This window comes from Dendropsophus ebraccatus, chromosome 3 (genome assembly GCF_027789765.1).
Source record: "Dendropsophus ebraccatus isolate aDenEbr1 chromosome 3, aDenEbr1.pat, whole genome shotgun sequence".
Lineage (NCBI taxonomy): Eukaryota > Metazoa > Chordata > Amphibia > Anura > Hylidae > Dendropsophus > Dendropsophus ebraccatus.
The window spans coordinates 116090646-116113701 of NC_091456.1; the positions used below are offsets into that span (position 1 = coordinate 116090646).

A 23056-nucleotide genomic window follows, 5' to 3' on the forward strand; every position below is an offset into this window, starting at 1 on the left:
GGGCAGTTACAGGAGGGTGTCAGCGGTCACACTGACCGCTGATCACCCGTCCTGCAGCCGCCGCCGGGCGGTAATTTATTCCGATGCGCCCGCCGTTAAAAGGCGTACGCATCGGAATAAAGCCCATTAGTGGCCGCCGTGAAAAGGCAGCATGGCGGTCACTAAGGGGTTAAGGAACAAATATTTGTTAACAATGGTTTGAATTTTTTATAGGCCATCAGATACAATATAAGTTAAACATGTTATATATCGTTTTAATCGTAACAACTTGAGGAACATGTATAACAAGTCAGTTTTACCCCAGGGCGAATGGCGTAAAAACACAGTTCCCCCAAATAAAAGAAATGTGTTTTTTTTTTCAATTTCACCACACTTTGAATTTTTTTCTGGTTTCATAGTGTACCAAATGCAAAAATTCAGCCTGTCATTACAAAATACAATTAGTAACGCAAAAAATAAGGGCTCATATGGGTTTCTAGGTGGAAAAATGCAAGTGCTATGGCCTTTTAAACACAAGGAGGAAAAACTGAAAACGCAAAAACGAAAATGGGCCCCCGTCCTTAAGGGGTTAATACAGTGTTGACCTTGTAAGCATGTAGACATGTTTACATTCTTTAAAGCTTACATAAGTAAAAATTAGTGCTAAGCAAGTAAAGACACTACTACATTGAACGATCATCAGCCTTAGGGCCCTATTACTCCAACAGATTATCTGACAGATTTTTGAAAGCCAACGCCAGGAATGGATTTGAAAAGACACAGTATCTCAGTCTTTCCATTATTACCTGTTCCCTGTTTATAGTCCATTCCTGGCTTTGGCTCAAAAAAATCTGTCAGATAATCTGTTGGTGTAATAGGGCCCTCAGGGTATGTTCACACAAAACAGGTGGAAATCCTGCCTGCCTCAGTATGACAGTCTTTCTATGGGATGGTTCTATGGGACGCCTCTGCTCCAGACGCTCTCCACTCAAAAGAACGGCGGAGGCACTGAGCAGCCCTCTTCCCCCGGATTATTGGGCAGTGTAATACTGCCTTAACTACTTTTATACCTCAGCCAACAAATCAAGCCTTAGTAAAATGCCCGCCCCCAAAATAAATATACTGCCTGCCATCTTGGAATAAACGAGATTGACTTGACTTTGACCATAAACAAGTCAACGTGATTCCTTCGTGCACAATAAATACCTTTTACTTGTAATTTGGAACAGAATATAGTGACATCTTTACAGTGCCTATGGGTAAGATTAGACTTAATATAATATTGCACTTTTTTTTAATACAATATTGCACAGTGGGGTAATTGTACTAATACAGAGAAAAATCACCAGAGAAAGAAGAGCTGCTTATATATGATTTACACCTGGAGTCTAGGTGACTGGTATACCTGTCTGATGGTGCTATGTTAGTATAGGGTCTTTTTTGCACACAGTGGAAAGATTTTGTGTTGCATAACACATGTTTGCTAGTGTTCTGCCAAGCTTACTGATAAGGAAAGCAGTGCTGACTGCTATGTAACTGTGTAAGAAAGCTGAATAAAATAAGGATTTGCGTGGACTTTTGTATACTTGTTACCCATCAACAGAATGTGAAAAAATGTATTAATTTTAGTTTTGTCAGAAAGTTATATAGATTTGTAATTTGTATCAGCAACTGATAAGTATGGAAAGATTTACGATTTTTAAATTACAAATCTATATAACTTTCTGACAAAGCGGTCTTAACTGATTTATAGCAAAAGAAAGCTAATGAGACTAGCCGTGTGTAACATTTATTTTGAGTAATAACAGTCCTGTGATTATAACAGCATAATACACTAAGCCTGAGTAAAAATAAACACTTGTTAATAGCATTATTAAATTTTAAGTCACTGTAGTTTCCCAAAACTTTTGTCATGTCAGAGTCTGATAGTTCCCCTTTTAAGGGCCAGTTCACACTGAGCAAACACGCTGCGCTCAGTGTCCTGCTTTGAGTGGATGGGAGAGCGCGCGCCAGTCCGCTGCCGCCGCCCTCCGCTCGAAGGAATAACATGTCGCAGCCACTGATTGGCTGAGCGGGACGTCCTGTCGAGAACCCCTGAAGCAAGCCGAAGCGGGGAGGAGGTGATGTAGGCTCTGGCCGCCAGGGGGGGGTTTACTCACATGTCAATCCCACTGCGAGTATGTATTCTCATCCGCAGAGGATTTTTCTACGACTCCGCAGCGTGAAATCCACTGCGGATCCGGTGTGTGTGAAGGCACCCTAAGGGTGTGTAGCTTCCAAAATGGCACTTATGGGCAGGGCTGTGGAGTCTGAGTGAGTCGTGGAGTCGGAGTTGGAGCTAGTTTTGGCTGGAGTCGGAAAAAAATGTACCGACTCCAGCTTTAAAAAAAATCTTTAAAAAATGTAGAATTGAATTTTGATACAACATTCTAATAGGATACTATTACATAAGGGTGGTCGGGGATTATATATCAGTAATAGGACACTGGCCCTAGTAGATAAGGGTGGTCAGGGAAAAGTTGTCAGTCGCTATTTGGCAGTTTGTTTCTGAGCGGGAAGAGTCCATTGTGTGTGGGGAGATCTGTGCTGTTCTATTCCTGGATGCCTGTATATGAGCAGCAGTGTAATATGGAGATATCCTGTGTAATATAGAGGAGGAGGAGGAGGAGACATAACTAGTGTAGCAGTAACCTCTGTCCTCAGTGTGGTGTTTTCTCTCTGTGAGAAGATTTTGGGGGAGATTTATCAAAGGATGTAAAATTTAGACTGGTGCAAACTACCCACAGCAACCAATCACAGCTCAGCTTTAGGCAGTGCTGAAAGGAAAGCTGAGCTGTGATTGGTTGCTGTGGGCAGTTTGCACCAGTCTAAATTTTACACCCTTGGATAAATCTCCCCTTTTGTGTTTTTCTTCAGTGTGCAATGGCTGCAGCTGTGTGTGTGCGCGTGCTATAGCTGCAGTAGTCTGTGTGTGTGCTATGACTACAGCAGGCTATGTGTGTGTGCACACTATGGCTGCAGCAGGCTGTGTGTATGTATGCTATGGCCGCAGCAGGCTGTGTGTGTGTGTGTGTGTGTGTGTGTGTGTGTGTGTGTGTGAGGTGTGCTCTATGGCTGCAGCAGGCTGTGTGGGTGTGTGTGTATGCTATGGCTGCAGCAGGGTGTGTGTGTGTGTGCCCCCACAGTGACCTTCTATAGGATAAGGATAAGACCACCTGCTCCATCTAGTCTAGTTGTGAGTTTTTCAGGACATGGAGGCTGGAGACTGGCTGCATCCACTGCACACACAGGAGAAGCTGCTTTATATCTTCCCTTATTCCCTCAGAAGTCGCCCCAGGATCATGTAGGACATTAGGGAGAAGCTGCTGAGCCTGTGTGATAAATAACTCTGGTATATGACTGGCCATTTATGAAGGAACAGGAGTCTGAGTCGGTCCTGATAAGATTCAGGAGTCGGAGCTGCGGCTTACCGACTCCACAGCCCTGTTTATGGGGGTTTTCAGTATACAAACCTCCTAAAACCATTTAAAAAAAAAAAAAAGTTTGGGAAAGTTCATGAAAATGTGATAATTTGCTGATACATTTCTAAGCCCTGTAACACCCTAAAAATTGAAATATGTTTACGAAATAAAGCCAGAATAAGGACATATATTCAATGTCACTTAGTAACTAATTTATGTGATATGACTTTTCTTTTAAAAGCAGAGAATTTTAAAAGTTTTCAAAGAGCAAATGTTTCAAAATTCTCATTTAAGGTAGTGACCAAATTTTGCCACTAATATAAAGTACCATATGTTATGAAAAACCATCACTGAGCTGTAAGCGCATAAAGTGCGACAGGCCAGATTTTGAAAAATGAGCCTGTCATTAAAGAAGCAGTTCACGAAAAAATTTTATTGGTCCCCCCTCCCCAGGCGCTGGCGTGTATACTCACCGCAGGTGATCGGTTTCCCGCTGTTCAAATCCGGTGCACACTTACATCATATGCTGCTGTGACCACTCTTCTGTCTCCAGTGATTGAATGCCAGAAATCACGCACTCCCATAGAGAATGCATTGTAAATCGTTCAATCACAGGAAACAGAAGAGGGGTTACAGCAGCAGATAATGGGAGCATGCGCCAGATTTGATCTGTGACGCAGGACACCGATTACCTCCGGTGGGTAAACACACCAGCGCCTAGCGGGGGGACCAATAAAAGAAATTTGTGAACTGCTTCTTTAACCCTTTGAGGACCAGGCCCAAAATGACCCAGTGGACCGCGCAAATTTTGATCCTAGTGTTTTTGTTTTTCCCTCCTCCCCTTCTAAGAGCTCTAGCAATTTCAGTTTTCTATCTACAAGCCATGCAAGGTCTTGTTTTTTACAGGAATAGTTGTACTGTGTAATGGCGTCTTTCATTCTACCATAACATGTATGATGGAATTCCAAAATTATTATTTATGAAGATATAAATAGGTGAAATCGTAAAAAAGAAAGCAATATGGTAACATTTGGGGGGGGGGGTTCCTGTGTCTCCGTAATGCACTATATGGTAAAAGCGACATGATACTATTACTCTATAGGTCAGTCCGAACACAACCATATGCAGGTTACACAGATTCTCTAATGTTATATTTTTTTTTTTAAATGAAATCCTTTTTTTTGGCAATTAATTATAAATAAAATGGGCCTATTGTGACGCTTATAACCGTTTTATTTTTTCACCTACGGGGCTGTATGGGGTGTCATTTTTTCCGCCATGATCTCTAGTTTTTATTAATACCATATTTGTGAAGATCGGACGTTTTGATCACTTATTCATTTTTTTTATATATAATGTAACATAAAATCGGTAATCCGCGCACTTTTTTCCCTCTTTTCGTGTACGCCATTTACCGTTCGCAACAACGCTTGTTATATTTTAATAGATTGGACAATTACGCACGCTACGGTACATATGTTTATTTGTTTATTTATTTTTATATGTTTTATTTATATAATGGGAAAGGGGGGTGATTTCAACTTTTATTGGGGGAGGGGTTTTGGGGTAGTGTGTTAGTGTTTTTAACTTTTTTTTTTTTTTTTTTTTTTACACATTTGAAGTCCCTTTGGGGGACTTTTACATCCAGTACTTTGATTTCTACACTGATGAATGCTATGCCATAGGCATAGCATTGATCAGTGTTATCGGCGATCTGCTCATTGAGCCTGCCTGTGCAGGCTTAGTGCAGCAGATCGCCAATCGGACCGCACGGAGGCAGGTGAGAGACCTCCGGCGGTCCGTTTTACCGATCGGGACCCCCACAGTCACACTGCAGGGGTCCCGATCGGTAAGTGACAGGGGACACCCCCTGTCACCTACACTTAAACGCCGCGGCGTTTAAGGAGTTAATGACACGCGGCAGCATGATCGCTGCAGCGTGTCATTACCGGTGAGGTCCCGGTGAGGCCCCCACCTGCTATGAAGCGTGCTCCGCTCCGGAGCACGCTTCATAGCAGAAGAAACACACAGGGCATACAGTTACGCCCTAGGTCGTCTGGGGACAGACTTCCATGGCGTAACTATACGCCCTGGGTCATCTAAGGGTTAAGGCTTCACCCCTTCGGGATCAGGCTAATTTTCGTTTTTGCGTTTCCGTTTTTTCCTCCTTGTGCTTAAAAGGCCATAGCACTTGCATTTTTACACCTACAGACCCACATGAGCCCTTATTTTTTGTGTCACTAATTGTACTTTGCAATGACAGGCTGAATTTTTGCATAAAGTACACTGCAAAACCAGAAAAAATGTGTTTTTACGCCATTCGCCCTGGGGTAAAACTGACTTGTTATGCATGTTCCTTATAACATGTATAACTTATATTGCATCTGATGGCCTGTAAAAAATTCAAACCATTGTTAACAAATAAACGTTCCTTAAAATCGCTCTATTCCCAGGCTTATAGCGCTTTTATCCTTTGGGTCTATGGGGCTGTATGAGGTGTCATTTTTTGCGCCATGATGTTTACTTTCTATCGATACCTTGATTGCGCATATAACGACTTTTTGATCGCTTTTTATTAATTTTTTTCTGGATTTGATGCGACCAAAAATGCGCAATTTTGCACTTTGGGATTTTTTTTGCGCTGACGCCGTTTACCGTGCGAGATCAGGAATGTGATTAATTAATAGTTTGGGCGATTACGCACGCAGCAATAGCAAACATGTTTATTTATTTGTTTACTTTTATTTATAACCTGGGAAAAGGGGGGGTGATTCAGACTTTTATTGGGGGAGGGTGCTTTTTACTAATGACAACACTTTTTTTTTCCCCCTAGGGGACTTCTAGTAGGGCTGGGCGATATTGGCCTAAATCAATATCGCGGTTTATCGCACATGTAGCCGCAGTAACGATAATTCAACGATAATTATGACACGCCACTTTTAGCAAACCATACCCACTTGCCATGCCAAACTGACGATATTTTGATTAGAAAAAGTGAAAAAGAACTGAACAGCAACCCATGGTTAGTCTATTATCATTATTACTATTTGTCATTATTAGGGGTCTCAGCAGAGACCTGGATGTGTATATACAGGTATACAGCCTCTACAGGATGTGTATACACAGGGGGTCATATAGGAATACATGTGTATAACTATATGGGGGGTGGATAGGTGTATATGACTATATGGGGGGATGGATTGGGGTGCATTACTATACAGGAGGTACATAGGGATAGAAGTGTATGACTATATGGGGGTGGATCGGGGTGTATTACTATACAGGAGGTACATAGGGATGGGGGTACAGAACTATAAATGGGAGTACATAGGGATAGGGGTGTATGACTATACAGGGGGCACATAGGGATAGGGGTGTATGACTATACAGGGGGCAGGGCAGATAGGGGTGTATGACTATACAGGGGGGGCGGACAGGGGTGTATGACTATACGGGGGGGGATAGGGGTGTATGACTATACGGGGGGGCGGACAGGGGTGTATGACTATACGGGGGGGGGGGGGGCGGACAGGGGTGTATGACTATACGGGGCGGACAGGGGTGTATGACTATACAGGGGGGGGAGACAGGGGTGTATGACTATACAGGGGGGGGGGGGGAGACAGGGGTGTATGACTATACAGGGGGCACATAGGGGTAGGGGCGGATAGGGGTGTATGACTATACGGGGGGACAGGGGTGTATGACTATACAGGGGGGGTGGACAGGGGTGTATGACTATACAGGGGGGGAGACGGGTGTATGACTGTACAGGGGGGGTGGACAGGGGTGTATGACTATACGGGGGGGGGGGGGGGGGGCAGGGGTGTTTTTTCCTCCTCCCATTCTAAGAGCTCTTTCATATTATCTATATACAGCAGCACATATACAGTAAACAGTGTAAGTGTGGGGGGCGGTGTGGGAGGTCAAAATGCAAAATTGCCGATTTTTGGTTATATCCAATTCAGAAAAACTAATAAAAACTGGTCAAAAAGTCACATATATACAATCAAGCTAAAGACATAAAAACAGAATTAGGTTACAAACCCACTTGCCGGATCTGCAGCGAGTCTCCTTGCTGCGTTTTTGCAGGGAGACTCGCTGCAGATCCCGGCCCTATACTTTCAATAGCAGAGAAACTTGCAGCAGGGATGTACATCCCTGCTGCGATTTTGTCTGCAGCCCGCCCCATTAACCCCCCGGCCGCCGGACATTATACATTACCAGGTCCCCGTTCCTGCTTGCTTCGGGGCTCCTGGTGTCTTCACGGCCCGCCCGGCCAATCAGTGCGCTGCGGCGGGGCAGCGCACTGATTGGCCGGGCGGAACGTGCCGGGAGCCGCTGAAGCAAGCAGGAGCCGGGATCAGGTAATGTATATCCTGCCCGCCCCCCTGCAGCCCTGATCGCCCCCAGCCGCACGATCGCCCCCAGCCCCCGGCCGCACGATCGCCCGCAGCCCCCGGCCGCACGATCGCCCCCAGCCCCGCAGCCCCCGGCCGCACGATCGCCCCCAGCCCCGCAGCCCCCGGCCGCACGATCGCCCCCAGCCCCGCAGCCCCCGGCCGCACGATCGCCCGCAGCCCCCGGCCGCACGATCGCCCGCAGCCCCCGGCCGCACGATCGCCTGCAGCCCCCGGCCGCACGATCGCCTGCAGCCCCCGGCCGCACGATCGCCTGCAGCCCCCGGCCGCACGATCGCCTGCAGCCCCCGGCCGCACGATCGCCCCCAGTCCCGCAGCCCCCGGCCGCACGATCGCCCCCAGCCCCCGGCCGCACGATCGCCCCCAGCCCCGCAGCCCCCTGGCCGCACGATCGCCCCCAGCCCCGCAGCCCCCTGGCCGCACGATCGCCCGCAGCCCCCGGCCGCACGATCGCCCGCAGCCCCTGGACGCATGATCGCCTGCAGCCCCCGGCCGCACGATCGCCCGCAGCCCCCGGCCGCACGATCGCCCCCAGCCTCCGGACGCATGATCGCCTGCAGCCCCCAGCCGCATGATCGCCCGCAGCCCCCAGCCCCGCAGCCCCCCTGCGGTCGGGGGCTGCAGGGCTGCAGGCGATCGTGCGGCCGGGGGCTGCGGGCGATCGTGCGGCCAGGGGTAACTTTGCCATGTGCCGTGCTGACACAGGTGATGAATAGTAGAAAATCTTCCTGGAGCATTCCTAATGACGAGGAGGGTGGAGAAGAGGGACAGAGAGGGTGTGCCAGCCTAATGCATACATAATCTAGGCCAAGGCCGTTGGGCACAAGGTTGCAAGTTTAAAAGTAGTTTTTTAGGACAATAATGGCATCACCTGCTGATGGGGGGGGGGGGTCAGATTGTGGGTACAGAGTCACTTTAAGGGTAGCTTCACACGTACCAGTTACTCAACGGATTTCACACTGCGAGTTTGCAGCAAAATCCACTGCGGATCCTGGTAGTGTGAAGTGAATGAGTCACTTACCTGCAGCAGAATTTTCAGTCCGCTACGGATATGCCCGCAGCATACATTACCTGCTCTGCGCTGTTGGGCTCCTGGCTCCCCTCACTTCCCATCACAGCAGCACTGATGGGCTGATGAGGAGCAAGGGGTGCTTCACACAGCTGCGGCGGCCAGCAGGTAATGTATGCTCCAGGCGGAAAATTCCGCTGCGGGTATGTGACCCCATAGAACGTCACTATACCAGGATCCGCAGCGGATTTAGCTGCAAACTCGCAGCGCAACTATAATTTCAGTAGCCAAAAAATCTAATTCCTCAAATAAAAAGCCCATGTGTTACCCTTTAAAAAGAGCCCTAAACTGCGTTGATAGCGTGTACGCTCGCTGAGATATCCCCAGTTTGGCTCAGAGGAATAAATGAATTTTTTTTCTGGCTGGGACAAAGTGGGCGTGGCCTATCCATCTCCCTGGCTGGCTTCCTCCATTCACTGACCAGCACCTTAGCAGATGTATCACACATAGCAGGATCAGATAGAGCCCCAGCATACAGTATCACAATGTAAGATTAGATACAGAGCTCCAGCAGATGGTATCACACACATTGGGATTAGATACAGTCATCTGCTCTCATTACACTGTAGGATGTCAGTCATGGAGGTGGGGGCACCCGCAGGACATCTGATAGTGAATGTTATATGTACTATGGAAGGACTACAGCTGTGTTGTGCTGGGACTTTTAGTCCTCCCATCAGTGACTCACCCACTCTCCCTCATGCAGTACATTGGCTGGGTCATGGCTGGGATGTCCCTTCTTGTTGAAGCACTGAGTACTTGTCCCTCCATCCAGCTCTTCCCCTGCGCTGCTCCTCACACACAACACCCTCAGCTCTGCTTAGTCACCTCTGTGAGGGGAGGGGGGAGAACCTGCTGCTAGGAGGGGAGGGGGGAGGAGGATTTGTTTGTGTCTGTGTCAGGGCTGTTATCTGATCCTCCTGTCAGAGTCTGTACACTCAGGACGGATCTGCAGGGAGGGGGCGTGTCCAGCAGGAATGCAGAAATAACTCAGAGCCAGACAGAGCTGTAAGGACATAATCAGCCTTATGTATTTAAAAAAACTGTTCATTTTAGGTTATTAATGTATATTGCAAAAAGTCTTATCATGACCTAAGCTAACTAAAACTGAAAGGTCAAAATATTTTATAGTTGCGCTTTAAGGTCAATGCAGAAAAAAAAAAAAAAAAAAAGTTAGTTGTTGGATTCTCTCCTACCCAAAACAGACAATCTAGACCCCCAACCGACAACAACCCCCCCCCCCCCACACACAAACACACAAGAATATTCTACTCCCATATTCCTGCTCCTCTATCATGTATTTGGGGATAAAAGTGGATGAAAACCCAGGCTCCCTGGACTCTTGAGTTGCTGCCTTTTAATCGCAAATTTCAGACAAGTAGACATGCAAAATAAAGGTCACATTTACCCTCTCTCTTGGCAAGGATTCCCCATTCAAAAAATGATTGAATGCGCTAAATTAATGTATCAGCTCCAGACTATATTTGCGTTTTTGAAACATACAGACATTATTACCCTTAGAACACAATTTTCTAAATTTATTTAGACATAACAGAGGCCAAGATGTTACTCCTCCCAAAAGATAAAGGGGGTTTAAACCTCCCGAATGTAAGGGTTTACAACTTGGCCTGTCTCTTGATGCACAGGAAGTTTTTTTTTTTTTTAAATAAATATGCCATCACATGGCCATGCTGACAGAAAAATATAAGTAATGGCCCTTGAAAGTGGGTAATGGAGAAAAAAAAAAACACAGATATAAGCTAGATGAGCAATTTAGAGTCAGTCTCCAATCCATGTGATGGATTTATCCTGCTGCCACATGACTAATAAGCTTTGTTAACCCATAGCACATATGGAGTAACTGCACTATAACTTTTTTGATAAAAAGTCTGTACAGTAGTGAGTGTTATAAATATGATGCAGGAAAATCCGCAATAAAACAAATTGTAAACTCAGCATTACTTACTCCATAGCTTCAAGCTTCTCTTTCTTCTTTTCCTCTTTAAGTCTAAGTTTTTCAGCTTTTTCCAGGTTTTCCTTCTCTTTTTTCTCCTTCCGCTCTTTTGCTTTCAACTCTTTTTCTTCATCTTTCTTTTTCTTAGCTTCTTCCTTTGCTCTCTCCTTGGCAAGCCTTACTTCTTCTTTTACTCTGATTCGTTGTTCTTTTTCAGCCTGTAGCTTACGCTTCTGCAATTCTTTGCTCTGCAAAATCAATTCGAATTATATGGCATTATTAAATTTCATTAAAAAAAAAATAGAAGACTCACATTATTAGTCTGGTCACCCTTACATTAATTCCTTTATCATTTTAGGATGGATACAAGTTTATTCCAGGCATGTTTAAAGTCAGTTACTGTAGATTTACCTACCATATCTGCTGAAGGTTGTTCCAAGCATCTATTACACTTTTAGCAAAGTAATATTTTCCCATGTTACTTCCAATCTCTCCACCAACTAACCTCAGATTGTGCTCCCTTGTTCTTATGTTCGCCCCATAGTAGGTGAGAACCGGCTGCTATCTGCCATTAAACAGTGTTTATGTGTAAATGACTGGAGCATCTCTCCACTTACCGATCGGGACCCCCACAGCGTGTCTGCGGGGGGGTCCCGATCTCATGGCCTGACTGCCGGAGGTCCCTTACCTTCCTCCGAAATCACATTTTTTGACCCAATTTCTCCTCAAATGATATTTTGGGGGTTCAGTCTTTCAGTTTATGGCAGATTGAAAGATGCCATTACAAAAAGGTACACCTAATCCTTAAAGAAACAAGCCCTCACATGGCCCTGTAGGTGGAAAATGAAAGAGTTATGGGTCTTAGAAGGCGAGGAGGAAAAACCAAAATGCATAAGTGATAATTGGCCTGGTCCGTAAAGAGGACCTGTCATCCCCGGTGTCGGGGTGACAGGCTCCCGACACCTCGCTAGAGCCCCTCATACTTACTTGATCGTTGGACTCACCTTTCACTCTCTATAAGCGTCGGACTCATCTCAGCAGGGCTGGTGTCAGGGTTCCCGCAGGGATATCTCAGTCTTGGGACCGGCCGAAGAAGCGCGATCATGTATGTATGAGGGGCTTTAGCAGGGGGTCGGGAACCTGTCTCCCTGGCACCAGGGGTGACAGGTCCTCTTTAAGGGGTTAAAATGGCCCTATTATGACTCTTATAACGCTTCTAACCCACGTAATTTAAAAGCAGGTAGTTCCTGCTACATGACGTTTCCCAAACGTCGCATACCCAAAAGGTGTACCACTAAAAACGTCAGCTTATGCCGCACATAAAGCGCCCTCACATAACTTCATTGGCAAAAAAATAAAAATATTACTGCTCTTACAATATGCAAGACACAGTTTTTTTTGTATAAATGTCAAACTATAACAAAACCTACATAAAATGGATATCACTGTAATCGTACCGACCTGACGAACAAGTCATATGTGACGTATAGTAAACTGCATACAAAAAAAAAAAAAAAAAAAAAAAGTGAACAGCTTCTAAATAGTTTTTTTATTTATACCACCTCATAAAAAAAATAATAGTTTAAAAAATTATTAGGGTGCCACATGTCCCTCAGAATGGTACCAATTGAAACGTCAACTTGTCCTACACAAATATTTTGGCACCGCAAGGCCTCAGTGACATGGTATAATTGTTTTAAAAAAAAAAAAAAAAAAAAGCCCCCAAAATTCACCAGTTGTCTGTCATGTCTGCAGCCTGTGGTTGAGTCAGGTGACGCACTGTGCCCACATATGGGGGATTTCTAGAAACATTGGAATAAGGGGAATAAATAGTGAGTGGTATTTCTCAGTTAGTATTTGCTGTCTTAGAGAAAAAATGTAATTCAAATAAAATATCTGCCAAAAAAAAAATAAAAAATATTTTAAATTTCCCCTCCAACTTGCTTTTTGCGAATTTTTGCGAAACACCTAAAGGGTTAATAACCTTATGAAATGTTACTTTTAATACTTTGAGGGGTGCAGCTTTTACAGTGGAGGGATTTATGGGGGTTACATACAGGCCCCACTAAACCCCTTCAAAACTGAACTGGTCCCTAATAAAATCAGAATTGAAATTTTCATAGAACATCCTAAAAAGTAAAAGTACGTTCATCAAAAAGTAGACATGTTGTAGATGTTGCATTAATAATTAGTTCATGTGGCATTACTATCTTTCTTAGGAAAAGAGAATTGTGAATATAAAGTAGTGTAAATTTTTCAACTTTTTGCGTAAATGTCGTGTGTAACAAAAAATTACTGAGTGTATCAAAGTATACCATAAACAAAGAGAAATATATCACGAAAAAAAATCTCAAAATAACCTTGATAGTTAAAAGCATTGTAGAGTTATCACTACATAAAGAAAGACCAGTGAGATTTGAAAAAATAGGCCCCAGGCATTAAAGGGGTTATCCAGCGCTGCAAAAACACTTTCTTCCAGAGGCAGCCCCACTCTTGTCTCCAGCTTGGGCGGGGTTTTGCTGCTCAGTTTCATTGAAGTGAATGGAGTTTAATTGCAAACTGCACCTGAACCTGAGACAAGAGACGTGTTGTCTTTAAGGGTACAAACCCACACACCGTATACGCAGCTTATTTACTGCTGCAATACGCAGCAAATACGCAACAAACACGCAACAAATACGCAGCAGATTAGATCTAAATAACTGGACACAGCATCAAATCTGCACCACCAAATCTGCTTCAAATCTGCTGCGTTTTTGCTGCGTATCTGCTGTGAATACTGTGTGTGGGTTTGTACCCTAAAAGAAAGTAGCCATGTTTTTGTAACACTGGATAACCCCTTTAAAGCAACTCTGTACAAAACTGGCCCGTCCCCCCCCCCCCCAACTACTCATACCTGTTTGTAGCTTATGTGAAGTCCATTCTTCTGTTATGTTTGTCCACGCTGGTTGAGCTTTCGTTCGGCTGAAAAACAAACTTTAGTTGAGGAGATGGTGTGTCTAAGAGGCGGGCTGAGAGCATTCGTGACCAGGTGAGGCGCCACCTGTGTGGTCATTGTCTGTCTCCCCCTCCTCTCATTCCGCCCTCACAGGACACGTTATTGCGCCTGCATGTTATTGCGTAGTCCAAGCCATGTGTTAGCCATGGGCTTGTGCCTGCCCCGCCTCCCATGTCTGTCTGCGGCCACCACGCCCCCCTGCTTATGCTCTTTCCGTCCGCGCTCTGAGTCCTCTTCTCGGCTTAGGCCGTTGTGCGCCGTTGCAAATGTATCCCGCACAGGCGCAATGACGCTTTAGACTGGCACGAGAAGACTGGTCGCATCACTGTGCCGGATACGTTCACTACGGCGAAGAGAAGAGGACTCAGGACGTGGACGGAAAGAGCTTAAAGGGGGGGCAGGATAGGCACAAGCGCATCGCTAACACAGGGCGTGGACGACGTGCAGCGTGACCTGCGTCACAGCAACGGCACAATAACGTGTCCTGTGAGGGCGGAACGAGAGGAGGGGGAGACACAGACCAAGACCACACAGGCGGCCCTTCACCTGGGCACGAATGTTCTCGGCCGCGGCTCTTAGACACACCATCTCCTCAACTAAAGTTTGTTTTTCAGCCAAACGAAAACTCAACCAGCGTGCACAAACATAACAGAAGAATGGACTTCACATAAGCTACAAACAGGTATAAGTAGTTGGGGAGGGGACATGATGAGTATTAGGCAGAGAGCCCAGTAACAGGCCTCTCTGCCTTTCAATTATCCTTGCCAAGCACGCTGACAGGCAGAGAGGGGTGACTACACAGAGGCGGGGAGCCGCCCAGATGACTACCTACCCGCCTCTGTCTGCCGGGGAATTAAAACGTAATTTTCTCCCATGTAAAGCTGCTGCAGCAGCAGCTTTATACAGTGATGCAGGGAACCAAATCAGCCCAATTGGTCTGACTGGTTCCCTTTAATGACCAAGCTCATTTTTCAAAATCTGTCTCACTTTACGCAGTTAGGGTACAAACACACACATTGTATACGCAGCAGATACACAGCAGATCTGAAGCAGATTTGATGCTGTGTTCAGTTATTTAGATCTAACTGTTGCGTATCGCAGCAGAAAATACACTGCGTATACGGTGTGTGCGTTTGTACCCTAAAAGCTCATTGATGATTTAATGTATTCTAGCGATTGCAAGATTCTTTCTTGTAACATAATACTTTGTGTTACTGGAAAAATTTGGTCACTACCCTGTGTTTGTGAAAAACCTCAAAATATCATGAAAAATTAACTTTTTACAAACTCCGACCCCAAACCCGCCACGCTCACAGATCTGGTCCCCCAGCCACCCCACACCCCGGCCACACAGCTGCCGCCGGTGACTTCAATGATCTGGCCCCCGCCACCCCACACACCCGCCGCCGCCGGTAAACTGCCAGCCCCCATCACCCACTCTCCAGCCTCCCTGCCTCCCCCACCGCCGCACAACTCACTTCCCGGCCGGTGCCAGTATCGGACTGTCAGAGCACTGCCGCCCCCGCGTCCTGCCGATTCGCTCCCAGATGTCACCCCCAGCGGCTCTCCTCATCTGGGAGCGAATCGGCAGGACGCGGGGGCGGCAGTGCTCTGGCAGTCCGATACCTCCACCGGCAGGGAATTGAGTTGTGCGGCGGTGGGGGAGGCTGGAGAGTGGGTGATGGGGGCTGTGGCGGCGGGTGTGTGGGGTGGCTGGGGGCCAGATCATTGAAGTCGGCGGGGGAGGCAGCTGTGCGGCCGATGTTTGAGGTGGCAAGATCTGTGAGCGCAGCGGCGGGTGTGGGGAATCTCCCTGGCACTACTTCTCCCATCATCTGCTCATAATATGAGCAGATGATTGAGTAGTAGTGCCTATCTGTCTAACTGCACCAGGGAGGGAGGGAGGCGAGGGAGGAAGTAGTTAGATGCACCTACCTCTCTTCCTCCCTGCTCTGTGCCTTCCATTTGGGGAGCAAATGTCCTTGCTCCCCAAATTATCCCATAAACAGATTGTACCAATAAAGGGTAAATTACATTACACATTACATCTCCCATAGACTTCAATAAAGTCCATAGGCTTCTATATATATATATATATATATATATATATATATATATATAGCCCCCTGCTGGCCACTCCATAGGAATTACACCCTGGTTCGTTTTCTCTCTTTTTTTTTTAGACAAATTGAAGTCTCCATGATCTACTAAATTAAGGGAAAGAGCAGTATATGTGCATTTCCCATAATTAACCCCTTAAGGACAGAGCCTGAAATGGCCTTAAGGACAGAAAAATTTTATGAATATGACCTATGTCACTTTATTAATTAATAACTTTGGCATGCTTTTACCTATCCGGCCGATTCTGAGACTGTTTTCTCGTGACATATGGTACTTTACATTTCTGGTAAAATGGAGTCAATACTCATAACAAATCTTTATGAAAAACACCAAAATAACGTGAAAAATTGTGAAAAAATGCATTTTTCCAACTTTGAAACCTTTCTGCTTATACAGAAAATGGTTATGCCACATAAATTATATATTAAATAGCATTAGCAACATGTCTACTTTATGTTGGTAGCTTTTATTAAACTATATTTAATTTTTTTTTAGACAATAGGAAGCTTAAAACATTAGCAGCAATTTTCCAAATTTTCAGTAAAATTTCAAAATCAGATACTTTTAGGGACCTGTTCAGGTTTAGGCTGGGTTCACACACTGTATACTTCAGGCAGTATTTGGTCCTCAAGTCAGGTCCTCATAGCAACCAAAACCAGGAGTGGATTGAAAACACAGAAAGGCTCTGTTCACACAATGTTGAAATTGAGTGGATGGCCGTCATAACGGTAAATAACTGCCATCATTTCAATATAACAGCCGTTGTTTTAAAATAACAGCAAAAATTTGCCATTAAATGACGGCCATCCACTCAATTACAACATTATGTGAACATAGCCTTTCTGTGTTTTCAATCCACTCCTGGTTTTGGTTGCTATACAGCCTCACAAATACAGCCTCAAATATACATAGTGTGAACCCAGCCTTAAAGTGTATTTGAGGGGACTGTATGTTAGAAAGCCCCACAAAGCACCCCATTTCAGAAACTGCACCCCCCAAACTCTGTAAAAGCACATCAAGAAAGTTTTTTAACCCTTTAGGGGAGTCAAAGAAATAAAAGCTAAGTGTGTAAGAAATTTGAAAATTTGTATTTTCTGTGCAGAGATTTTATTGTAATCCAATATCTTTCATAATCATAAACCTATTAGCAGAGAAATGCACCCCAATATTGATTGCTCCGTTAAGGGAGCTTCAAGCTTCAGATATAAGGGAGCGCCTAGTGAATTTCAACGCCTCCGTTATAATTGGTCATTTTTGACCGTAACACTTCAGGTTGGCAGAGGCTCTGGGGTGCCAAAACCTAAAAATCACCCCTAAAAGGGAAAACTGCACCCCTCAAGGAATGTAACAAGGGGTGTGGTGAGCATTTGGACCCCACAGGTGCTTCACAGATTTTCAGAATAATGTGATGTAAAAAATGAAAATTTCTATTTTTTACACTAAAATGTTGTTTTTTAATTTTTACAAGGGGATAAAAGAAAAAGAAAAAAAAAACACCAAACGTGTAGCGCAGCTTCTCCCAAGTACAGAAATACCCCACATGTGGAAAATAAAGTGCCAAGCGGGCGCAGGACGAGCCTCCAAAGGGAAGGAGCGCCATTTGGCCTTTGCAAGCTGGATTTTACTGGAATGGATTTCAAGGGTCATGTCGCATTTACAGAGCCCTTGTGCTGCCAAAACACTGGAAACCCCCCACAAGTGACCCCATTCTGGAAACTACACCCCTCAAGGAATATAAGGGGTTCAGTAAGCATATGGACCCCAATGGTGATGGGCACAAATGTGGAACCGTGTAACGTGAAAAGGAAAATTTTCATTTTTTTCACTTTCACGGCACAAATGTGGTCATCATCAAGGGGTCCATATCCTCACTGCACCCCTTGTTAGATTCCTTGAGGGGTGTAGTTTACAGAATGGGGTCACTTGTGGGGGTTTACAGTGTTTTGGCAGCACGAGGGCTCTGTAAATGAGACATGGCGTTCATCATCCATTCTGGCCACATCCAGCCTCCAAAATCCAAATAGCGCTCCTTCCCTTTGGAGGCTTGCTCTGCGCCCACATGGCGCTTTATGTCCACATGGGGGGTATTTACGGACTCAAGGGGAATTGCTCTACACATTGTGTGTTTTTTTCTCTTTTAACCTCTTGTGAAAATGAAAAATTTAAGGCTAAACCAACATTATAGTGTAAAAAATGTAATATTTCATTTTCACGCCACATTGTTCCACATTTGTGCCCGTCACCAGTGGGTTCCATATGCTCATTACACCCCTTGTTACATTCCCTGAGGGGTGTAGTTTCCAAAATGGGGTCACTTGTGGGGGGTTCAACTGTCTTGGCAACACAGGGGCCTTTTAAATACAACATGGCCCCTCGAAATCCATTCCAGCCAAATCCAGCCTCCAAAAACCAAATGGCACTCCTTCCCTTTGGAGGCTTACCCTGCACCCGCATGGCGCTTTATGTCCATATGTGGGGTATTTCCGTACTCAGGGGAAATTGCTCTACACATTTAGTTTTTTTTATCTTTTAACCCCTCGTGAAAATGAAAAAAAAAAATAAAGACAAAATCAATGATTTAGTGTAAAAATTAAACATTTTTTACACTAAATGTTGGTCTAGCCTTGATTTTTTCCATTTCAACAAGGGGTTAAAGAAGAAAATGAACACAAAACGTGTAGGGTAATTTCCCCGGAGTACGAAAATACCCCACATGTGGATATAATGTGCCATATGGGCAAAGGGCAAGCCACCAAAGGGGACAGAGCGCCATTTAGAGGCTGGAATGAAGAATGGAGGCCAGGTCGCAATTAAAAAGCTCCTGTGCTGCCAGGACAGTAGAAACCCCCCACAAGTGACCCCATTCTGGAAACTACACCCCATAAGGAATCCAACAAGGGGTACAGTGAGCATATGGACCCCACTGGTGACGGGCACATATGTGGAACATGTGCCGTGAAAATAAAAAATACAATTTTTTCAGTTTCACGCTACAAATGTGCCCGTCACCAGGGGGCCATATCCCCACTGCCCCCCTCGTTAGATTCCTTATGGGGTCTAGTTTCCAGAATGGGTTAAAAATTTGAAGATTCTTGTGCCTAAACGCACTGTGTGTATAGTCGTGTACCAAGTACGCTTCCCCTTGGTCAATCCAACATACAAAATAGAATGATCAGGACACTTTAGTCTTCAGAAACTTTTTTTTCTTAATTTACTTTTTTCTTTTGCAATATAAAACAACATCTTGTACAAAAATGTAACATAACACATCACCACAGTGCGCAGGATTCGGGAGTTTCAGATGTTTAAGCCACGTTCCTGGCCGGCTCCATTCCTCCTCTGAGACTCTCACTCTCTTCAGACGGTATGACGACTGAGCGTGCTGCTACGTTTCGGGGTCCGCCCCCTTTCTCAAGCATAGCCCAGTAGTGCACCCTTCACCAATTTATACTAGTAGATCATTTGCATATAAATTACTAAAAACAATCAGATACAAAAGTTGAAAGTTATACACTAATAAAGATGGCTACTAAACTTTACTAAAGTAAAGAACATAGTTTTTCAGTAATCGCCCTCATTATTAAACGTCATATTAACCAAAACATGATGACATACACAAATAAGAAATACAGAGAAATTGCAAATCTCGTCGAGTCCCTTGGGATGTAGACTCTCTAGTAAGTATATCCAGTATGTTTCTTTCTGTAACAATTTCTTTTTTATCTCAGTTTTACTTATACCATGTACCTCCTCCAAAATGAGCCACTTAAGATCATATACTTTATGATTAAATTCATGGAAATGACATGCCACTGATGTTTCTCCGAATTTTTTGGAATCATCCAACCCTTCATTCTTCTGTGATTTTTGTGCATATGTACGTATGGCAGACTTGTGTTCATTTAATCTCAGTCTGATTTCTCTCGTAGTCTGCCCTATGTACACACGCCCACATGGGCAACGCAACATATAGACAACGTTAGCTGTCTTACATGTATACATGCCCTTCAACATGATTTTGTTCCCTTTTTGGGGATGATTCACACTATCCTATTTGATGATACCATTACAATTCTGACAGGATAGACAAGCGAACGTCCCCTTGCGACAAGTTCTTAATCTCATTTGTCTGGTTTTCGATGGCCCTTTTATATCAGATTTCACTACCATATTTGCTATTGACTGTCCTTTTCTATATACAAATAGTGGTGGTTCCTTAAACAGTCTGCCATATTTGTCATCCTGTTTCAACATACTCCAATATTTTAAAATAGTTTTTCTTACTATCTTAGAGTGTTTATCATATTTGGATTGAAACATTATTTGTCCCTCTTTTTTATCTTTCTCCTGTGTCTTCATTAGTTTCTTTCTAGGTATTACTTTGACTTCTTCCCATGCTTTCTCTACTATAACCTCTTGCACAAAACTTTTCCACCATTTTAACCCCTTGTGTCTCACATGTTGTTTCATCTTTACAAATACGCTTAACACGCATTAGCTGACTTCTAGGAATTCCCTTAAACGTCATAGGGGCATGGCGGCTAGTTCTGTGCAAAAGGTTATTTCTATCCATTTCTTTTGTATATAGTTTAGTATCTATTTGGCCATTCTGTATTGTCAATTCTACATCTAGATATTGAACTGTAGCGTTATGTATTTCTGCTGTAAATTCTATAAACTCATGTGCAGCATTCAGATGTTGGATAAAAGAATCAAGTTCTTCTCTTGTACCAGTCCATAACAACAGGACGTCATCCACAAATCTTAACCAAGTGTGCAAATGGATGCTATGCTCATGAGTTGAGAGACAGTCATCTTCTAGTGCAGCCATAAAGATGTTCGCAATACTCGGGGCCACTGGAGACCCCATCGAAACGCCTTGCGTTTGTAGAAAAAATTCTTCACCGAATCTAAAATAATTTTTTGTTAGTATAAGCTCCAAAAGGGATAGCAAAAAACCTATGGTAAAATTGTCCAATGTCGCATCTTCACATAATTTTTTACGTACTACCTCTAGAGCTTCAGGACATGGTATATTAGTGTATAAATGGTATAAAAATGGTGGAAAAGTTTTGTGCAAGAGGTTATACAAAGAGTGAAGTAGAGAAAGCATGGGAAGAAGTCAAAGTAATACCTAGAGAGAAACTAATGAAGACACAGGAGAAAGATAAAAAAGAGGGACAAATAATGTTTCAATCCAAATATGATAAACACTCTAAGATAGTAAGAAAAACTATTTTAAAATATTGGAGTATGTTGAAACATGACAACAAATATAGCAGACTGTTTAAGGAATCACCACTATTTGTATATAGAAAAGGACAGTCAATAGCAAATATGGTAGTGAAATCTGATATAAAAGGGCCATCCAAAACCAGACAAATGAGATTAAGAACTTGTCGCAAGGGGACATTCGCTTGTCTATCCTGTCAGAATTGTAATGGTATCATCAAATGGGATAGTGTGAATCATCCCCAAAAAGGGAACAAAATCATGTTGAAGGGCATGTATACATGTAACATAGTAACATAGTAACATAGTAAATAGGGTTGAAAGAAGACAAGAGTCCATCAGGTTCAACCTAGGAAAATCCTACTGTGTTGATCCAGGAAGGCGAAAAAACCCCTATGGGGCAGAAGACAAACGCCCCACCACAGGGAGAAACTCCCCCCCCTCCCCCGACTGCAATGGCAACCAGAACAATCCCCGGATCAACGTATCACCAGAAATCTAATGCCCATAACTTGTAATATTATATTTTTCAAGAAAATCATCCAGGCCTCCCTTGAACTTATTTAATGAATCAGCCATGACAACATCATGTGGCAGAGAGTTCCACAGTCTTACCGCTCGTACAGTAAAGAACCCGCGTCGATGCTGATGATGAAATCTTCTTTCCTCTAGACGTAGAGGATGCCCCTAGTCATTGTTACAGACCTAGGAGTAAAAAGACCACTACAAAAATCTCTGTACTGTCCATTCATATATTTGTACATTGTGATCAGATCGCCCCTAAGACGTCTTTTTTCTAGCGTAAATAACCCCAAGCGTGATAACCTGTCCTGGTACTGTAACCCACCCATTCCCTTAATGACCTTTGTTGCCCTCCTCTGCACCCGCTCTAGTTCAGCTGTGTCCTTCTTATATACCGGTGCCCAAAACTGTACACAGTATTCCATGTGTGGTCTGACCAGTGATTTATAAAGAGGCAAAACTATGTTCTCATCTTTAGCATCTATACCTCTTTTGATGCACCCCATTATTAGCCTTGGCAGCTGCTGCCTGGCACTGATCACTAAAGTTGAGTTTACTGTCCACCAATACCCCCAGGTCCTTTTCGGAAGTAGTTTTACCCAGTGTTTTATTATTTAGCACATAACTGTACTTATTATTTCTATGGCCCAAATGCATAACCTTACATTTATCCACATTAAACTTCATTTTGCCATTTCTCCGCCCAAGCCTCTAGCTTCTCCAAATCCCTCTGTAATATGATATTATCCTCCTCTGTACTGATTACTTTACCCAGTTTAGTATCATCTGCAAAAATGGAGATTCTACTCTGTAGCCCCTCTACAAGATCATTAATAAAAATATTAAAAAGAAGTGGACCCAACACTGACCCCTGTGGTACCCCACTAGTAACTAAAACCCAATCTGAATATGTTCCATCAATGACCACCCTCTGTTTTCTATCACACAACCAGTTACTTACCCATTTGCATACGTTTTCCCCGAGTCCCAGTATCCTCATTTTGTAGACCAACCTTTCATGCGGCACAGTATCAAATGCCTTTGAAAAGTCCAGATACACAACATCCACAGCCTCCCCCAGGTCCAGTCTATAACTTACCTCTTCATAGAAGCCGATCAGATTAGTCTGACAGGACCGATCCCTCATAAATCCATGCTGGTGCTGCGTCAGGACAGCTAACGTGCAGGACAGCTAACGTTGTCTATATGTTGCGTTGCCCATGTGGGCGTGTGTACATAGGGCAGACTACGTGAGAAATCAGATTGAGATCAAATGGACACAAGTCTGCCATACGTACA

At 44.2% G+C, this 23056-nt stretch overlaps 1 protein-coding gene across 1 annotated transcript in view; it reads right to left on the reverse strand.

The window, feature by feature from the left end:
- CHAF1A (chromatin assembly factor 1 subunit A) overlaps positions 1-23056 on the reverse strand; it is a 157977-nt gene that overhangs the window by 93604 nt on the left and 41317 nt on the right. Inside the window, 1 exon segment of the mRNA XM_069964527.1 lies at positions 10897-11132. Within this exon segment, the coding sequence (XP_069820628.1) occupies positions 10897-11132 (236 nt within the window).